Source organism: Myiozetetes cayanensis, unplaced genomic scaffold, assembly GCF_022539395.1.
Source record: "Myiozetetes cayanensis isolate MyiCay16 unplaced genomic scaffold, myiCay2020 scf1, whole genome shotgun sequence".
NCBI classification, from domain to species: Eukaryota; Metazoa; Chordata; class Aves; order Passeriformes; family Tyrannidae; genus Myiozetetes; species Myiozetetes cayanensis.
The window spans coordinates 107827365-107845100 of NW_026086604.1; the positions used below are offsets into that span (position 1 = coordinate 107827365).

Below are 17736 nucleotides of genomic sequence, written 5' to 3' on the forward strand. Positions count from 1 at the left end.
AAAAGATTTAAAACAGACCATGAAATTATCTTGTTGATAAACTGGCAAGACAAATCTGCCCTCTAGAAGTGTGAGATTAATTTTTTGCAGCTCTTAGGTATGGGGTAAGGTGGTGAAGGCACTAATCTTTGTATTAGGAGAAAAATTTTCAGAGGTCAGGCTGTGAAGCTCCGAACAATTTAGCAAGTATAGCATTCCCATATTCTTCTTTATTGATGCAATAATAGTCATACAGTGATCTTTTGCTAAGCTTTGTGGTAAAATGTTTTTGTTGCTTCTGTTGAGAGCAAAAGCTTGAGCTGTAAGGTTGGTGGTGGTGTTCATAATGACGTAAGGGCCAGAGGTCCCTGCCATTCCAGCTGCCTGTGTTCATGTAACCATGATTCCTGACCCAAAAGAGCAGACACTGTATTTCAACAAGATTTACCAGTGCAAATATCCTGTGCTTCCCCTTAGAACATCAGTCTTGACTACTTGCCTAGCAATGGAGGGAGGTAATCTTCTGCAGTAAGTGTGGAAATAGTGAAACATATTCTGGAATTTAAGATTGATATGAAAAGGGGCCTTCTATAGCATTTACACCAAAAGTTTGTGTAAGAAGTGCATACATTTTGGATGGAATACCGATAAATAAAAGCAGATTGAGGGAGCGCTGAACAAATTTAATTTAGCCTTCTTAAGGTGTTATCAGGAGAAATTTGGACTTATCATCTTGTCTTATCTATCCTTTGGCCTGGGGAAGTGCAGCTCTGTAACCAGGAACAGAGCTGGAAATCAAGATCACAGTTTTGAACTTGGCTTATTTATAAACATATGAGATGATTATTTCTTTTTTCTATAGTTATTCTTCTGATTTTATTTTTTCCCCCTCTTGCTCTGGATCTCATTCACAGTTATTGTTCTAGCAGAACTTTGCATTGGCTTCTGGAAGGGAGGGAAGGGCTGTACTGTGTGTGCACCATTCTTAATAGAGACCTTTTCTCTCTTTCAGAACAAGGAATGAAGAAAATGAGCAACATCTATGAATCAGCAGCCAATACCCTGGGAATTTTTAACAGCCCATGCCTGACTAAAGTGGAATTGCGAGTTGCATGCAAAGGCATATCAGACAGGGATGCCCTCTCAAAACCAGATCCTTGTGTCATCCTTAAAATGCAGTCTCATGGCCAATGGTTTGAGGTGAGTGCTTAAAAGAATAAAAATGATTCTTCTGACACTTTATGATGGTATAGACAAACTGAGGCAAATTTCAAATAGCAGGGACAATAAAGAGAAAAAGCAGTTTGAAGCCTGTGGCGTAATCTTGTAAGAGTAAAAGGAGATTTTCCATTAACCCTAACACGCTTTGAATCAAAAACTTTGAACTTCTCTTTGGAGTCTAGATTAAAAATCAAGATGAAGCGTCATGAAACTTTCCCCTTTAGGCTTCATGTTTCATAAACACTATATAATAACAGGGATAATGACCATCAGGCATTACAATAGAAAGAAGCAAAATGCCACGGAAGAGAGGAATATTTATTACTAATTGACAAGCAATCTGGTGAAAGAGCAGCTTGATTTGCAAATTTTGAGCATTACAATTGGATTCATTTTGAAGTTATGTGTTTGCTGGATCAATTTGCCTTCTATTGCAGTTTGCATGTTTGACTAAAATCCTACTTCGTGTTATTTTACCTAATCTTGGAAATCATTTCATTGATAACTGGAAATAGGATGTCTTAGGGAAATTCAAATTGTAAATAAAGAACATTAGAATGGAATGGAATATTTTTAATGACATCTTGTTGGTTATTTTATTTCAAAGTTATACTTGAGTGTTTGTGGTTTAACAAGCTAAAAGGTGTGACTTCAAAAAGAAAATAGAATGTACATAAGAGAAAATTAGGACTGTGTTAAATCCAGCTAATTTTGAGTGTGTATTCATCCGTCTCTTTTCAAGAGTTTCAGCATAAGATTGTGTTATATATGAAAACATAAAAATAATAACTCTGAACATAGGCAGAAAGTAAAAGCCTAAATTCAAGGGTCTTTTAATTCAGCATTTTCAGCCAAATTTGTCAGACTTTGGGGATTTGGTTCCATTTATTCCAATTATCTGGTTTTGACCTATGGACTTCTGAAATTCTCCCAGCCTTAATTTAGCATAGCAAAATTAAGGTTTTTTTGATGGTATTCTTCTTCTTTTCTTAGTTTTCTCTTGTGGGACCATTAAATATGTCCCTGGTAGAAAACTGGACTATAAGTAGAAATAAAACTCTCACAATTGTCTCAGCTATAAAATCAGTGTGTCCATGTAATTAATATTTAAGGTGATATAGTAGTTAGCCTGAAAAAAGTAATTTTAGCTAGCTATGTAGAAAGAAGCTTTTGGCTGCACTTTGAGTAGTCACATAAATAGTATAAATTAACCAAGCAAGGTATTCAAGGTCAAAATAAGTTAAATGCCCTGTTTGGAAAGGGTAGAATGAAAACTTTTGTGATCTATCAGTTCTCTGAATAACTGAGTGCATTTCACATATAGTTTGTCTCTGACCAGTTATGAGCAGGGTAAGTAGATTTAAATTATATATTCTGATGTTGTAACAGAGATTCCCTTTATTTGATGTGGTTTTAATTTGGAAAGTTATTCTTTGAATGGAGTAATTCCTGCAGAACAGATCTGCCCACTGATACGATTCTCATCTTATGTTAGTTTCTCTTACTCTTTAATGGGAGTCCAGGGCATTCATTTTAGTATGAATAAAAAAATTTTATTAGTTCATGTTCCTATCAGTGCTGTGGAGTGAATACAGCTCTGACATAATGAGTCTTTTCTGGCCAACACATTCTCAACAGAATTTTTAATTAAGTTGCAATTGCTGAACTAAATTGAGCAGAATCACTCAGGTATAGATGAAGATATAATTTGGTTGGAAGAATCTTCTGCTGATGGCAATCAGTGATCCAGCAAGATCTGAGAAAGCAGAAAAACTAATAATTACAAAAGAGTAAATCTAGTTACCAGAGAAGTGAGTATATTTAATATAGAAATCACTAAATGGCAACCCAAACAGGAGCAGAACCAAGGAATTTTGCATATATGGATTTAGTGCTTTGATGAAATTGTCTTGCATTTCCAGACACCTTAAACCCCTTGTAGGTTGGATGTCTCCAAACAGACTCTAGCAAGATACTGGTGTTACTGAAACATGCACGCTGATCACATGCTCTAGTTTTTAGGAGGTTTTATCAACATGGAGTAGCTGTTTGGAGGTGGTTGAAATACAGGTTGCGGTCTTGCATGTAAGTGCTTTTGAAATCTCTGAAAAGTACTGAGGACTGGCTGCACAGCTGCTATTAGGCCAGATGTAGCTGAAGCTTGTGGGCTTAGGCTGATGGGATTGCATAGTGTATGCAATTACATACATACACTAGCATGTGAGTGATTCACTCTACAGACACAGATAATCCCTGAAAGTGAGGAATTGGTGCACATTTGTCTCTTGGAAGATTTTGATAAAACATGTCATCCCGTTGCTGAGATTTCTTTTCCAGTGCTGCAGTACTGTGTATGCATATGTGTATGTTTGTGTAAATTGTGCCACCTGCATATGTAAATATAGAATGAAAATGTGTTGATGCTATTGTAGAGTGGGTAGATGCAGTTTCCAGAGATTGGAAATGGCACAGTGGTTTGTTTTTTGTTTGTTTGGGTTTTTTTTCTTTTTTTAATTGTGGTTTTTCAGGTTTGTTTAGTTTTGGTGGTTTTTTTGTTTTGTTTTGGGTTTCTTTTTTATTTTTTGTTTAGTTTGTTTTATTTTTACTTCTTTGAGACACAGGTTTGGTGAGGTTGGAAGGGACCTCAAGAGGGCACATAGTCCATCCCCTGCTGTTTAAGGTGTCCCTGTAGGAGACACCTACAGCCAGTTGCCCAGGACAGTGTCAGACAGGTTTCGAATATATCTGAGGAGGGAGACTCAAAGAATCCTGGGGGTTGTCCCCAGGCCTGGGACAGATATGCTTTCTGTTTTTCTCTTCCTGTCTGGGTAAATGTTTCCCCACAAACAAACCTGCACGTGCACAAATGTGCACACATGTCTTCCTGCCACATTTCTCCGTATATGAATATTGGTGCTGTCTGAAAAGCACTATCTCCACCAATCTAGAATGTAAATAATATATTGTCTCTCCCAGGAAAATCAGCAGTTAACTCTTTCTTACACATGAAGTTTGTATTTTTAGCCTGACGTTGCAGGGTGTGATACAGAATTATCTGTACTACTACCCAGGACTGAATTTTAGCTCTTCTGGCCTTAATTTTAGGCAGGTACACACTTGCAGAGTGGCCAAATGTTGTACTTAAACTGTTCGTTCAAGATAATAATTCAATGGCTGTTTTTCCATATTGATTTGCTTGTGTACAAGGAGTTTAATTACTGTAACAAGCTTCAGATGGTGAATGACTGAGGTACGTGATGATAAATTCCTTTGCTCCAATGATTATTTTACCCATCTGCAGTGTTGGATGTCCATGTGTAATAAATGTTATTGTGTATAGCATTGGAGTCTTCAGCCAAGATATGCTAGCACTGACATTCTCATGAACTCCTTATTCCTAAGAAAGTAACTTGGGCCTATGCACAGGTTGTTATCTGCATACACATGTTGTTTTGAAAGCTGAGTAAGTTGCTGAGCTGTGTCTGGTCATACAAGATTTACAAGAAATCAGGAGGTGTCACATAGCCCCATGTAGCAGATGGAACATGATGTCTGTAGCTATGAAAAGCGAAGAGGAGCTTAGGAAGGCAGGTAGCTAGGTCTGGAAATCGGGGAGGGCTTCCTGTAGCCGTACTCTTATGGCTTTAAGCAGGAAAATTTGAGGACATGGAGTATCTGCTGCCTTGTGGATTTTAACAGCCAGATGGAGTTTTTGCTTTTTTATTTATTTTGCCTGAGTTTTTATTAAACTTGAGGTAATTGCAGAGCAAATAAAGCAGCACCCAAAGACAGCATGCACTTGCTAAAATTCATATTGATGAAATTGGGTGGAATTGTTTGGATGTATAAGTTTGTTCACTGAAACAGGTTTTTTTGTTTAAGCATTATCTGAAGTCACAAATTTCATGAAACTCAGTGAGCTTTGATAAAAATGTGTAGGGCAAAATCACTACTTTTAATTTTTTTATTTTTTAAATAAAAGTTATTCACTTATTGTTTAGCATGACATTTCAAGGATTAGCTTGGCAAGATTAAACAAACAAAACTGAATTTTCTAACTTTTTTTTTTCTTTGAGCATTAACCTGCATCCACACAGACCCTCATGCAAACAGATGGTAGAGGCCAAAGAGCTTGGAAATGCATAGAACCAGTTAAAGTGTAGAATACCAGTGAAGCCTAGTAAACAGGCTCCATAGGAATCAAGCTATAGGAAGGACATGGTGTTGCTCTTCATCTGTTTTTGCTTTTCCACTTAATCCTGCTCTCTCTTTTGTTTCATTTCTGAATTCCATCATCCTTCTCCTTCCTCTGCCTCTTCACCTGCCTCAGGTTCCCATTTTCATTCCCAGCACTGGCTGACTTGTTTTGCTCCTTTCCATATCGGATAGTGGAGGAGATTCCCTGCCCCTTCCTAGCATGGGGGAAGGATCTGAAGATAAGACCTTGAGGCAGACTTCAACTACTTGTTTCCATAGATACCCAAAAGAATCTTTCATGTTACCCATCTGTGGCTGTTACAGCCCACTGCAGAAGCCAACAAGCCATGAAATAGGGGAGTCTGTGGGATGATATATTCCATGACTCTACCAAACGGTTCCAAAATAACTACAAAAATACTGTGAAAAGGGGAAAAAAAACCCCACATGTAAATAAATGCAAATAAATACATCCTTTTTAGTTCATGTAGTGAACAGAGCAATAGATGAAGCATTTGGATAGAACTGGAAGTTTTATGATCGGTTTTAATGAAACAAGAACTATCATCAGCATAGAGAATGAACCTTGAGTCTTGCATCTGGTTGCTAGTTGGTGACAATGAAGAAATGTGAGATCAGAGAAATACAAAAGGGTCTTTCCAGCTTGCTCTGCCAACCTTCAGTGATCTGCAGCTCAGGGAGTTCTTAAACACTAGTTTGTGCCTTTGTAATTAAAAATAAATGTTGGTAGAATAACTTCTGTAACTTAGTTCAAATAACTTTAGAAGTTGTTGTATTTAAAAAGAACTTTTAGGATATCCTGGGACATAAGGGTTATGTAACTTAATTGGTGGTTGAATAAAATAATATTACGTGTATTTCTTGAACTTGCCATTAGCTGATTAACTTCAAGTTTCTTGTTCACGTGTAAGAGGAGACACTTGTTCATTGTCTCAATGCCATTTGGGATTTTATTCTTCTGATTTTTCTGTCACTTTATAAAAAGGTAACCATTATGTCCTATATTTTGAAGATTCAGCATATCTAAGCCATCAAGGAACATGGATTGCTTGGATTGTTATTTGACCCATGCTTATTTCAGAGTATTTTAGAGATGCAGTGCCAAACACTACTGTTGCACTTCCATAGAGATTTTTAAACAGTGATTTGGGATTTATTCTCTGCTTTAAAGAACTGCAAGGCTTCACAGTGGGCTGGTTTATTGGGTGTTTGGTGGGGTTTAGATTTTATTTCTTTTCAAATTAATAAAATTTTAAAAAATTTAAAAATATTACTCTAGTTAATGCTAGACAGGATTCTAGATACTATTTTTCTGATTTCACTCTAAGATTCAACTTGGTGAATGAGCATCCTGTATAAAATTAATTGTAAGTAATGATGTAACAGTAAGATGAACATACCATTTTAGGAAGATCTTTCTCTGACAAAAAAAGGAAATTAAAAATTTCTGATGATTATGCACAGTTTGGTGGCAAGGGGGTGCTTTCACTCAATAGAAATTATGAAACTATCTCTTTTCATTATGAAAAGCTTCTGATTCATTTGCAAATTTGAGAGTTTTTCTCTTCTGGATGTAGAAGGGGGCTGATAACTGGAAATGCTACCTGCATATTCTCTGGCCAAAGCTTAGGTCAAAGTCGTTAATGAAATACTAGAGTTAGTGTAAATACCTTTGGATTCATGCAGGTTGTGGTTGATGAAAGCCAATGGGGAAGAATTGAATCTTTAATTGAAGTCAAGACCTTCATCAGAAAAGAAAGGCAACAGAATTCTTTCTAATTAAGCCACACCATGACCAAGGTCCTACCTTTGCTGACTTGGAGCTGGCAGTTGAGTTGATTGTCCCCTACTGCCTAGATTACTCAGTCTCGTACACAGATCTATGTCCTGTACACCTTGCAGGTGATGATCTGTTAGTGCAGGTGTTGATTATTGACCTTTGGACCTTAGAATAAATGGGAGCAGTCCTGCTGAATCATTTCCCAAGTAATATTCCTAAAATATGATGTTTGAGAGCTTTCCAGGTGCCATTAGACTCTTGCATCAAACTGGAAGCTGTGATTATATTTACACCACAGCAATGTGCCTGTGTATATGCCTTTATGGTTTATTTCATCCTCATAATTCAATATCATATTTTTCTTTTTCCCTTTTCATCAAGTTTAGGTTGATGCTAATGAGCGTTTCTTTGCTTACTTGGTAACCTCTGTTGCTGCCAAGATTTGCTTTTAGCTCCTGCTTTCTCTTCCTGGTACATTTCCTTGAAGTATTTCTGTATGGTGTGACTGTCAAAGCAACTCATGTTTTTCAAGCACCATTGGAAGTCTGTGGGATCAGGCTGCAGGCTAATTGAATATTTTATCTTGGTCCATTCTTGGCCTGAATTCATATAATTGGACATTTTACTTTCCAAGACTTAATATTTTGGAGGCAACTTCCAAGGGTTTCTGTTGAGGACCTCCTGTCCTGTCATTAACTCTTTCAGGAAAAAGAAAAGTTCTCCACATGAAGGGAATCTCCTAAGAACTTTATCTGTATCCTACAGAGCATCTTTCATAGTATTCTGTCCAACCCCTGATACACTGAGTACATTTTTACAAATGGTATGCATAAACTGAAAATCTGGAATTACATTTTATATTACCCTTCTTGTTAAAAAGAAAGAGAACTCTTTTCCTCTCCCAGACCTTTTCCAACTACTTATGCAAAGTCAGAAGTCTGACAACTAAGAGCTGTAATTTTTTTGCCTGGTTTTTTTTGAGCCTCCTTTTTGTCTCAGCATTTAAAGATAACCACAGTGCTTTGTTTTCCGTTTTTTAAATCAGCAGTCTTTAAACTTGAACTCGTTTGAATGAGACAGATTTTCTCAACTGAAGACAAATACTGTCATGTTGAGTCAATATATGTGAAATATCATATTATTCCACCAGCTCAAACACAATTTTCATCCTCTCTAGTGCAGTTTGTGAAATGTAATGCATGTGCAAAGGAAAGAAAGTAGAAATCTGTTTTCTTACTGAGACTGGTCATATTTGGGCTGGCTGATTTCTCTCTATCAGAGTTGGAGGCTGGCTTCTGTATCTGCCCAAATAAATCTCTTCAGATCTGCTGTCTTCAAGTCATGGGAGAGTGAAGAGGTTTTTTTCTCATTGTTTACATAAATGAATAAAACTGAGTGTACTCCTGGGAAGTCAGGAGGGAACACTTTATATGGGGTAGGTGGTAAAAGCTACATGGTCTCTTCCTGATACTGTGACCTGGAGCAGGAAGATCTGCTGTTGGGGCCAACTTCCAGAAGCCTTCTGCCTGATAAATCAGCCACTGGGAGAGCCATGGAAATGAAGGAATCAAAAGAGTTGTGGGATCACACAGTCATTTTTCTATGTTAGGAAAATGCTTAAAAATCAGTTCAGTACCGTACTAGCTTAGAAGAAAATCTGAATGACCTATACCTGTTTACATCATGTTTCAATGTCCAGTGGATCAGGGATTGTGGAAATGACTGAGGAATTCTGTTCCTTTCCTGTGAACAATTTCTGTATAACCATACTCCAGCAGCCATCTTCAATTAGTGCATGTCTTTGTTTGCAAGTGGCACTGTGCACCTTTTGTACCTGTGAAAGAGGGGACTGGGATGGTTTCTCAGTTGTCAGATTTCTCTCTGGCTTTGTAAACATTTTGTAGTGTTGCTGGTAGAAACATCTTGAATGGTTTTAAGCTACCTGCAAATTTTGCCTGCCTTAGCTGTTGAGTAATTTGATTGCAGATATGAAATACCAAGAAACAACTGAGAAGAGCTTTCATCTATTCTTGTATTATGACATTTGGTCAAAATACTATTGATGACAAAATATTTTATTTTTATTAATAAAACTTTTTTTTTTCTCAGAAACAGACCAGCTGTATTAATTCCCCTCCTACCTTGCCCCCACAAATATCTAGTTGTGGATATTTCTTTGTTGCTATTGTAGTTTCATGAGTATTTCTAATAATCCTATGACATTCTTGCAAATACTGCCTCTAGCCATGGCGTTTATTTGATCATTCTCAATTCATGCTTCATTAACTTTTCACAGCTTTTTCTCAGGATAACTTTCTATGAAAGCTGTCACTCTTTAACAGTGTTCTCAGTCATGTTTATACACATACAGTTTGTATGTATATATACAATAAAATAAGATTTTTTCTAATATTTACTGTTTTAACCAGGTCAAGCCTTGCAGTTTTTGTTGTATGAGTAGGGTAAAAAAAAAAAAAAAAGGAACAAGAAAGGCTTTACAGTGCTGTCACTCCTCCTTAACCCTGAATAACTAACTTGTTAATCTGTCGCAATTTATATGTTCATAGAATAGACATGAAGTTTTCTGTCCCACATGTAAGACTGAATATGGATGTATGGTATTTATTAATGGTACTCTTCATATTGTCCAGGAGTAAATCTGAAGGCTTGCAACTATCCTTCTTTTAATGGCTATCTGAGAGTGATTATCCTCTTCTGCTCCAGAAAGAAATCAGCCTTTCTCTAAAATGTGTAGCAGTAATCCCATATCACACAAAGAAGAACACTTGGGCTTTTCTGTCCACAAGCGTGTAAGGGCAGCGTTTACGCAGAGTTGTGGCCTCCTCAGGTAGAGATGCTTACAGGGAAGAGTTCTCTTTGTTTTCATGCCTCCCTGAGGTGCAGTGACAAGGTAATATGGATTGAGAATGTGGAGATGGTGGAAATCCTTTAGCTGTGGCTCCCTTGCAGGTCAAGATAAAAGCATTGATGGCCATGAAGGATGAGCTTAAGAAAGAGCTTGAGTTCTCTACATCTCACCCTTTCACCCAGGAAGATTGTAAAATAAAAGTTGGGGTTTGTTTTCTCATGCAGTGCTGTACTACGGTTTTGCAGATATAGATCCTCAGAGGGGCTTTTTCGGAGACATTCACTAACTAAAGGAAATCACAGAGATGATAAAAAATATGTGAAATAAGTAGAGAAATTCTACTGCTACTTAAAAAAAAAAAGTTTTGATTCCTGATGAAGAGGTAGCACAGAGTACCAGTAGCTCATGGGGCTGAACAACCTTAGGTAGGACATTATGGAAATTTAGCCCAAATCTGTGAAGTAGGGGGAATGCATTATCACTACATTTAGCATTAAGCATATATTGAATACTAGTTCTGTATGGGAGGAGTTGCTACACTGCCACCAACAGCCCAACTTAAAAAAATTTAAAAAAAAAAAAAAATTCTTTTGCTCTCTTTCCCTGCAGTTTAATTATCTATCCATAGGTACATAATATTTTAAACTTGGATCAAGAGTCTAAGACTGCTTTTATCACGGGCAGGCAGATGCACATTTCAGATTACCTCAGTGATATGCCTGCCTCTCATGAGCTATTTATTACAGATACACAAACTTCACACATCTCCAGGACAGATTTTCAGCCTGAGTTGACTTTCGTAGTCTGACAGATTGTGATAAACCTACAGTAAACAGGAACCTTTGGAGCTACTTTGTAAGTAGATAATTCACTTGATTGATTTGGTACACTGATTCTTAACTTATAGCATCAGAATGGAACTGAGAGATTGTCAGCAGCTTGAGCCTCTTCTACTTTTACTGTGAGGGGTTTTAGGGACTAATACAAATTGTTTCCTGAAGGGAAAGAGCGGTTATGAAGCTCGGAGAATAAGTGATTTAGAAAAACAATCTGAATTACTGGAGATGTTTGAAAAGTCATATTCAAATGTTGATTGACCATGGATACCAACTTCCTTAAGCTGGTTTGGTTTAAAACCAGTATATAACAAAGTAACGTGCTATTAATATGAATTGATGGATTTTAAGTTTTTGCAAAGGAAAGTAAAAGCATTTTCACTAGAACTGCTGTTTTTCATCTTCCCTCATGTTTGGTAGTAGCTTTAAAATATACTGCATTAGCTATGTTGTAATAATCGGGCCAGAATATAGACTCCATGAAATCTAACTGAGAATTGAAGTGCCCAAAATACATTTCCATAGAAATGTGCTGACCTCATCTCAACAGATATTTTCAGGTTTTGCCTGATTTCTTTCCTTTTTTCAAAAATTGAATGAATTGACATTTATTCTTCTTTCTCCCCTTGAGAACTTTACAATTTTGTGTATAAAAATAAGAAATCCAAGCAGATCCACATTGTTTTTACCAATCCTGGCTCTATAAAGGTGCTTACTTGCTAGGAACATTTTAGGGCGCTGTGAACAATCCGTACAAAATCTGTACCATTTGGGTGTAGGTTGCTTAGATGATCTGTCTGAATTTACCTGCCTTTTTTTGGAATTGTCATGCTTAAAGATGGAAAAATAAAAATAGGTGAAAAGCCAATTCTTGTCCCAATAGTCTCCTCTAGAACAGCATGTAAGTCCTTGGAACTGGAATCATTGCTGTAGCTCCCTATAAATAATTTCTTTGTTCAAAGACCATGCAGTGTATTGTTCAGCCAGTTTCTTTATAATTTAGTTTGGAATTCATCATAAAATATTAACTGCAACTATCTGAGGTAAAACTCACCGTTTCTTGAGGTGCTCAATTTTATTCCACACCACCAACCCCGGATGTTGTGTTTTTGAAGCAGAAACCCATCCATTCTGGTAATCTGAATTTGTCAGGATAAACTTAATCAGAGCATTCTGAGGTTTGTTTATCAATTCAATTTCAATTTTAAAAAAATCAATTAAAAAAAATATGAGGTTTGAGTCTTTCATTTTTCAGATATTTGGAAAAATGCTTTGCCTTGCAATTGCACCAGCCAGCTCATGTGTGCCACTGATATAGAACTGGCTGCTGGTGTAGAACCAAGTGCTCTACATCACTTCTGTATGCTTCTTCAGGGAAACATTAGGATGATTATTGTGTCTTGTTGTACTTAACTTTAAATGCTGTTTGAGGGCTGATTAGTCTGCTGTAGCCTTCTAACTTGGGTAAACTTAAAAGCTTATGTTGTGTCACTGCCAAGTGAACTGGACTAACTTCAACAGCCTTAATCCCCTGGCTGCCCTTTGGGTTCCACGTGGATGCAGGAACTGTTTTTACTGACAGTGGCATTTGCTGTTTCAAGACTGTATTTGCACCTCTCCAACTTATATTGGGCTTGTCAGCTGCCATGGGTGTACCTGTCCTGTTCTGCACAGAAATATACAATATAAATTACCATGCCTTTGTTTCTCTCTCTGAAGTTATTGACTTTGTGTTGTTAGTTATCACTTGATGTTTCAGTACTCTATTAAATAGAGTCCAGTGTGTGCTTAATTTTATTGAAGGCCCTGTGCTTGCCTGTGTGCTTCCTTGTTTCTTTAATATGAATCCCAGAGTTGATCCTTTACCACCCTTGTGTTAGTATTATTCCTTCTCTTAATAAAAAAACTGTTATAGAATACCCTGAGCTGGAAAGGACCTACAAGGATCATCAAAGTCCCACTCCTGACTCTGCAAAGGACAGCTCCAAGAATCACACCATGTGCATTGTCCAAAAGTTTCTTGAACTCTGATAGACTTGGTGCTGCAGCCAGTTCTCTGGGGAGCCTGTTCCAGTGCCCAGCCACACTCTGGGTGAAAAAGCTATTTCCAGTATGCAACCTAAATGTCCCCTGACACAGTTTCATGACATTTGGTAAGGAGTGTTCATTCATTCTTCCTTAGTATTGTGGGACTTTCTTGATCTTCTCCCATATTTAGCCTAATAGCTCCATAATGAAGTCACATCCAAACTTTTACAGCCAAATTTTCCCTTTTTTTATTCTTATATTTTTCACTGCGAATTTACTGAGATTATCTAAAAATATTGGAAACTGTTAATCATAACTAATCCTGTGGCAGAGAGTGAGACTTATCTTTAAAAAAAGATAAAATTCTATATGCAACTCTGATTTCACCCAAAACTGTTATTTTTTAAGTTCAACTTGTGTGTGATGCTGTTTTTTAGCTTCTAGAGATTTTTGCCCAGATCCTGGTTTGTTTTGAATTTGCTGCTGATCACTAACTTGCAGCACAAAAATAAAGTGGTAGTTTTTAAAACTTTGTTTTTCTGTATTAACCTGATGTGGTAATGATTTAAAGTGGCCATGTCCTGACCTTCAGGTGCACCTGAGTTCTATGGGAAAGAAGGTGGTTGCAAGTCCCAGCTTTAATGAAAAATAACACACTTAGTGTAACTCTTTCAACTGGACAATATTTTTGTCTCTGAGCTTTTGTTTTATGATGGAAACATTTCCAATTCACATATTCTGATTTCAAGAATGAAAGAAATCATTATTGCACTTTAAGGAACCATTCAAAGCTCTGAATTTTTTTCTTTATAATTTAGAAGAGCTGTACATATACTCTTCTAAGTTGGGCATCAGCAGTTAATGTTTGTGTTATTTTTAGAAGGGTAATACTAAGAACCTCAAGGGATACGTGCATCTTTAGTTAATTTGGAAACCAAGGAAGTCACTCTTTTTGAATACATTTTAATTGTATCACTTGGGAATAAATTTAAAAAATATTCTGACATAATGATAAAGTTCACAGAGTTTACACTGTCACAGCATGCGTCTTTCCATCTGGGCATCCTGTTTCAAAGCAGCCATGTGCTCTTATCCATTTGACTGGAGCACAGCTGATGCGGGCTAATTATTTTTTCCTCCTTTTCATTGTATCACTCTGCTTTTTCTGCTGATTTCAGCTGGAGTTGGAGGTCAGTCTATTTAAAGAGCCCACACTTTTATCTCAATGTCTCTTGTGAACTGTTGTATAATTTGGTGACTCCTGGGGATCTTTGTGGTGAGAATACATAATTTACTGACCATCTGCCAGCCTTTTCCTTTCCCTTTCATTACAGATGTGGAAAGGAAAAGCTGAAAAGGAGGCAGTCATATAATATGTGTGCAGAACTTGGTTGCTGACCAAGTTACATACTGTGTTTGTCATTCAGAAATCCGCTTTGTGCCGGAAGTTGGTGTTACAACATGAAATCCAAAAGAGGGCTGGTCTGTGTCACACAGTACTGAAGATAAATGTTTATGATGGATTATTTTATTCTGAAAGCAGTTGGTTGAGCTTTTTCGTAACATTATTCTTTATTTCCCTACAGCTCTATGTTTCCTTCAGACAGTATCCAAAATCCCAGACTACACCTTACTTTGTGACCAGCATTCTTTTATTACAGGTCTGGGAAACCTCATTCTGCCCCAACATGGGGTTACTGAAAGTCCTGAATGATCTGGCTGCAAGGGCTCAGTTTTATTTAGGCATGCTGTGTATGTCTGAATGTAAGAAAGAGGAGAACAAGATAAGATGCAACAGGCACTAATGACACTAAATGAGATTGTATCTAAAAGCCAATAGCATGGAAACTTTAATATGGCCTGGAGAGCAGCAGAGTGTGGTCCTTAGAGAAGCCTAGAGAATAGGCTTTTGAATCTGAGATTAGTTTGAAGGACATCTATGGCTGTGAGGAAGGAAAATTTTGTTCATTCGACTTCTTTATGTATGTTTTTAAATAGTTGCATCAAAGCTTCCTGACTTCAGAGAACTCTAGAACGCTACCCTGTTGTAGAGAACAGGTCCTGTGAGGAGTGGCTGAGCGGACTGGTTTTGTTTAGCCTGGAAAGAAGGAGGCTGAGATGAGATATTATTGTTCTCTACAGCTACCTGAAAGGAGCTGGTAGTAACTGAGTGTGAGTCTCTTCTTACAGGTAACAAGAAGAAATAGCTTCAAGTTACACAGGGGAGGTTTAGATTGGATATTAGGGAAAAGATCTTCACCAAAACAGTTGTTGAGTGTTGGAACAGGCTGCCCAGGGAAGTGGGCAGTCACCATTCCTGGAGGTATTAAAAGTCCTTCAGACATGGTTTAGTGGTAGACTTGGCAGTGTTAGGTTACTGGTTGGACTCAATTATCATAAAGGTGTTTTCCAACATAAATGATTCTATGATTCTATCCTATATTCATTCTCAGTGCAATAATCTTATAGGACCCAAATCTTGGCCCATAGTTCAGGTGGGATCATATTTCACTGAGGTTTATACACAGATGGATGCTCTCCATGTTGATACTCCTGCCTTTTCAGCTGAAGTTACAATACCTCCATATGACAGATCATGATGTGTCTGCAGAGTGATGTTTCATGTGGCAGATTTCAGTAGGTTTATGTGGGATGGACATCACATCTAAAGGTGATCTCTTAAACCCTTTCTGGGACCTTATATCCAATCTCACAAATTGCAGTTTCAGTCTAAAAATATATGTACGCAAAATCAGACCTAAGATAGTTTTTTTGCTCTGGTGAATTTTTTTTCCCAGTTGCTTGCCATGTTGTTGTGTGTGCTTATAAACTACTTAGTTGTGAGCTCTTAGGGGCAGGAAATACATCTTTTGTTTTATTTGCAAAGAGTAGTGAGAACCTTACCTTGGTCTCTAGGTGCCACTGCAATAAAATAATTGTAACAATGGGTCTCTGAGTAGCAGTAAGTCTGGCATAATCAAAATGACCTGGTAGCTTACACTGGAGTGAAAGTTTTTATTTGAAGTACAGAGAGAGCAGAGCATACTTAGTTATTTTTTATCTTTTGTTTAGAGAAAATATTAAACATGGCTTGTCACTTAACTTGGCTGGGGCTATCTTCATACTGCTTTTTTTTTTTTTTTTAAACCAATTATCCTGCAATATGGAGTGTTTTGATTTAGGCAAGCTTTTTAAAGATCATCATTCATGGCACACGCAGTGAAGAGCAATTTAAAATTAAAAGGCTGCTTTAGACTTTTAAGAGCACCTGGATCTTATTTTAGAAGCAATTGGAACTCCGGGCCAGCACCTTGTAGGGTAATTTAAATTCTTCTTTTTTATTATTTTGTTTGAGTACTTGGTGAGGAATTGATTTGAATAGCACGGTGCTGAGCTCTTCAGATTTTGAAGTACTTCCAATTCCCAGTCACATTTAGCTGCAGATCATGATCTTCTCCTCTTGGTCCTACAAAGCCAGACATCTTAAGAATACCAACCAGACAAAGAAATAAATCTAGACTCTTTTGATTTATCAAACATTTGATTTCAGGTATTTCTTCTCTTTCATTTAAGCACAGAAGGAGTTCCTTAGGATAGGCCGATACAAAGGCATTTAAAAGTTTCAAAAGAAAAATAAATACAGACATCAAGTAGTCAGTTGTACCATATCCATTCAGCATTTGAAGAGAGTATTTTCATCAGTAAAACATTCATAAGCACTGAAGTAAATTATGTGTATTGGTTTGTCCAGGGTAAAAGGGTGTGGGGGGAAGAAAAAAAATCTTTTATTTATATTCAATACTCCATTTGGGAGTATGGCCTGCCCTGTGCCCCATGTGAGACAGCAGACCCGTGGGAATGAGGTGAAGGGAAGGAGGGAATCATCATGTAACAGAGGCTTATCATTACTAACAAACCAAAAGAGAAACTGTGGCTGCACAGGTAGTCTCTCTTTCTTCTGGAAAGTAATACCCTGAGCACTTGGCTTTAAACCACCAGTCTTCGCTGAAGACTTTCTGAATATTTTGGAAAGCCCTATGCAAAGAGAGGGATATAATGATGCTTTATCCATACGAAGTGACACAGGACAGCCGTGTTCTTTGTTAGCTATATTTTCAAAATTACAAAAGCATGGCAATATCCGTTCTCAACATGACGTGGGTGTCTGAAGTACAGGGATTCAGGAACTGGTGATTTTCATTCCACCTCTCTGTAGAGTACTCAGCCCCTTAAGGACATACACAGATGGAACTGTGAGCAGCTGGGGCTCTAGCAGTGAGTCATTAAGTCACTGGAAATCCCCTGGGACCTGAACCATCGGCGAGAACCTTTATAATATGGTAGTTGCAATACAACAAGAAGCTGCCAACAGGCAGCTCATGGTAACAGATTGCAACTACTTGTGGTGGAGCTCAGAGATAGTGTGGAGAAGTGTACACCAGTATAGAGAGGTTTTATAAACTGGAACTGTGAAACAGTGAGCATGGCATTTAAACAGCATCACCGTTTCCCTGTGCTGGGTGGATTTCTTAAAAGAGGCTGGAGGAAGCTGATAATTTTTTTTTTTTTCAAAAAGCTCAGTGTATTTTTGCCTTTGAGTTGAGATAAATAAAACATCATAAGATACATTAGAGATTTCACTGGAGTGTGGAGGAGGAGAATGTAAAGTCTGAATATTTTGTTTTCTGTCTGAATCACTAATGTGCTACCAGTCAGTTTAATTAGAATAATTAGTCATGAAATATATAATTGGTGTGAATCTTGCTGCAGTTTATAGAGAGAGCTTTTGAAGAGGAATATGGTTA

General features: G+C 37.4%; 1 protein-coding gene across 2 annotated transcripts in view; it reads left to right on the top strand.

Moving 5' to 3' along the window:
• The window catches only part of CPNE4 (copine 4), a 225490-nt gene that overhangs the window by 46274 nt on the left and 161480 nt on the right, over positions 1 to 17736 (top strand). For both annotated transcript variants that reach the window (XM_050315604.1, XM_050315595.1), the window contains one exon: positions 992 to 1179. In XM_050315604.1, the coding sequence (XP_050171561.1) occupies positions 1000 to 1179 (180 nt within the window). In that variant the 5' untranslated portion in view covers positions 992 to 999. The remainder of the gene's footprint in view (positions 1 to 991; positions 1180 to 17736) is intronic.